Raw genomic sequence first — 2,379 nt, forward strand, 5'->3', positions numbered from 1 at the left:
AGAACAAGTGGAAAAGCACCTGTCAGCTAGCCACTGAATATGGAAGGTAATATGGAATTTGCCAAGAGGCAGTACAAATCGTTTACTGCTGTATTGACTTTCTTCTCTTCTTCTTGCACTAATTTCATTGAATTTATGTTTTACTGAGGGCAGAACAAGGCATCTACAAAAAGACTTGTCTTTCTGAGGTGTTGTAGAGGGGCAGGTCATGGTTAGGACTGAACGGTCAAATGGGGGATGTAGCCAGGAGGCAGAGGGGAGATGGCAGGACAGCTCATGGGGTCTGCCCAGCTCGCCTCAGATTCACTTTTGGTTCGGAAGTAGCTCAGCCACTCTTGTGACAGAAATAAATAAAAAACGCATGCACTCGATGCTCCTTGTTCCATTAGGCTGTGCAGTGAGGGTGCGCTGATTTAGCCCTGCCCTGCAATGTGATCCGGGCTCTGTGCCCCAGGCGTGGTCACTCAGCAGAGGTGGGATCTACTTTTGCACAGATTTGGGGTAAATTCAGGAGGCTGGTATTTTTAAAGTAGAATTTTTAAAGCCTGGTTTATTCTGGCTCTATGAGAGGCTTTCAAGGCTGTGGAGCTGGTGTTATTGGGGAGCAAAGGCACTTCAGTGTTCCTGGCACTGTGGCAGCTGTGTGTGAGAACCAGAGTGATCCTATGAAACATGTCAGATTGTTTCAGGTATGTTGTGTAAACAAAACCTGAAGTTCTGATTTTGCACATGTGGTCGATTTCAAGGCATTCGTCTGCCATAAAGTCCGTGAACTCACTTTGGGTAAAATCACTGGGAACTTTGCTGTTGAGATCAATGGAAACTAGAGTTAGGCCTACTGTATACTTTTTCTTAAATGTCCAGGGAATGAATTATTAAAAATAATTTGAGTATATTCTGTTGCCTTCTCTTATTACTGAGCGCTCAGTACAAGCAGTGCAAGTGGCATTCAGAAAGACAAAGCATTGCCTATGTTGGATCCAACGCAGCAGAATGCAGAGCACTCTCTTCACAGTGTGTTGAAGACAGGAGATGAGGTGCTTAGCACAGCTGAAGAGATGCTCAGGATCTTGCAGGATCAGGCCTGTGAATAACAGAGATGACACAGTAACAACAGCAGAGTGAAGCTGGAATGGAGAACTTGAAGCAAGAGTACTTAACATATGTGAAGCTGTGCTTTATTTGTTACTTGCCAAAAAATATGAATCTTGAGGGGCAAAGCCCCAAAACATTTAAGCATTGGTTTTGTCCTCATTTATCCTGCTGTACTTTACAGAATTATAACCAGACTTTATTTATTTGGATTTGTTTGTGTGGCATCATATTTTCAGATGTTGGCATTTATGTTCCATCTGGGAAATATCTGAGCTTCATCACTAAATGTGAACATACAAATGTTACTTTTGCCTCGCTGATCATAGCTGCATATTTCCAGTGGACAAATGCAATGTGTTCACTTGCAGCAGATCAGCATGCATGCTTATAAAGCACACAAATTGAAATCCAATGTCAAGATCAGGACAGCAGGCACTGGCTTGTGCTAACATGACACATATTGACTGGGCTGTTTTACTGTATTTCTAAAACAGTCCCGTCCCCCCACCCCCCATCTCAACCAATACAATGTGTATCTTCTCCAAAACATTCCCTTTCAGGAGACTGTCGTAACAGGTTGTCAACGAAAATAGATTATAGCCATACTGTAGTTTTTAAACAGAACTTCTGCTGCAATGAAAAGCAGAAAAACGCAGAGCATGAACATCACATCTCAGATGCTGGAAACTATGGGTTCATAGGTTAAGGTTTAAGAGAATTAGTCACTTGTCCTGCATTTATGGCCAGGACAGCAGCAATAACTTCATTATTTTTCATTTTCATCACCTTGAAAATTCCAGTCTAAAGCTGATCAGTATTTTAAAGCCTGAAGAAAAAGATTCAGTGTGCTCAAGTTCACTCTGATCGTTGACTTGTTCACAGTTTGACATTTACTAGATAGTGAATAGGGGTTTTTTTAATACTATTAAATGCATCTTTTTTCTTAGCCCTCAAGAGCAACTTCAGTTCAAGAGAGAGCAATATGAGCAATGCAAACAAGATTTGAGACTGGCTCTAACTGAACTGGAGAAACAGCAACAGGAGATAGGTTTTGCCCTTCAGCCTGGTTTACAGGAGAAGCAAGCTCAGCTCACAAACTATGCCCATCTCCTGCAGAGAGCAGAAGACTTAACTTCCCAGTTTAATGAACTGAAAAGCCAGGAAGATCACCTACAGGGTCACACCGGGGATCCCTGCTTCACAGAGGTGGGATGGTTGGAATTAAAGCACCAACACGAAAATCTGCTCAGCCAGCTACAGGTTAGAACCTTGCTCTCTTTCCTG

At 42.5% G+C, this 2,379-nt stretch overlaps 1 protein-coding gene across 1 annotated transcript in view; it reads left to right on the forward strand.

Moving 5' to 3' along the window:
• The window catches only part of LOC104275738 (nesprin-2-like), a gene marked incomplete at its 3' end in the record, with an annotated part of 82,239 nt that overhangs the window by 50,052 nt on the left and 29,808 nt on the right, over positions 1–2,379 (forward strand). Inside the window, 2 exon segments of the mRNA XM_009871780.1 lie at positions 1–46; positions 2,043–2,355. The exon segment at positions 1–46 is cut by the window's left edge and continues 124 nt beyond it. Coding sequence (XP_009870082.1) covers positions 1–46; positions 2,043–2,355 — 359 coding nt within the window.

The sequence above is a fragment of the Apaloderma vittatum genome, unplaced genomic scaffold (genome assembly GCF_000703405.1).
Source record: "Apaloderma vittatum isolate BGI_N311 unplaced genomic scaffold, ASM70340v1 scaffold15006, whole genome shotgun sequence".
NCBI lineage: Eukaryota > Metazoa > Chordata > Aves > Trogoniformes > Trogonidae > Apaloderma > Apaloderma vittatum.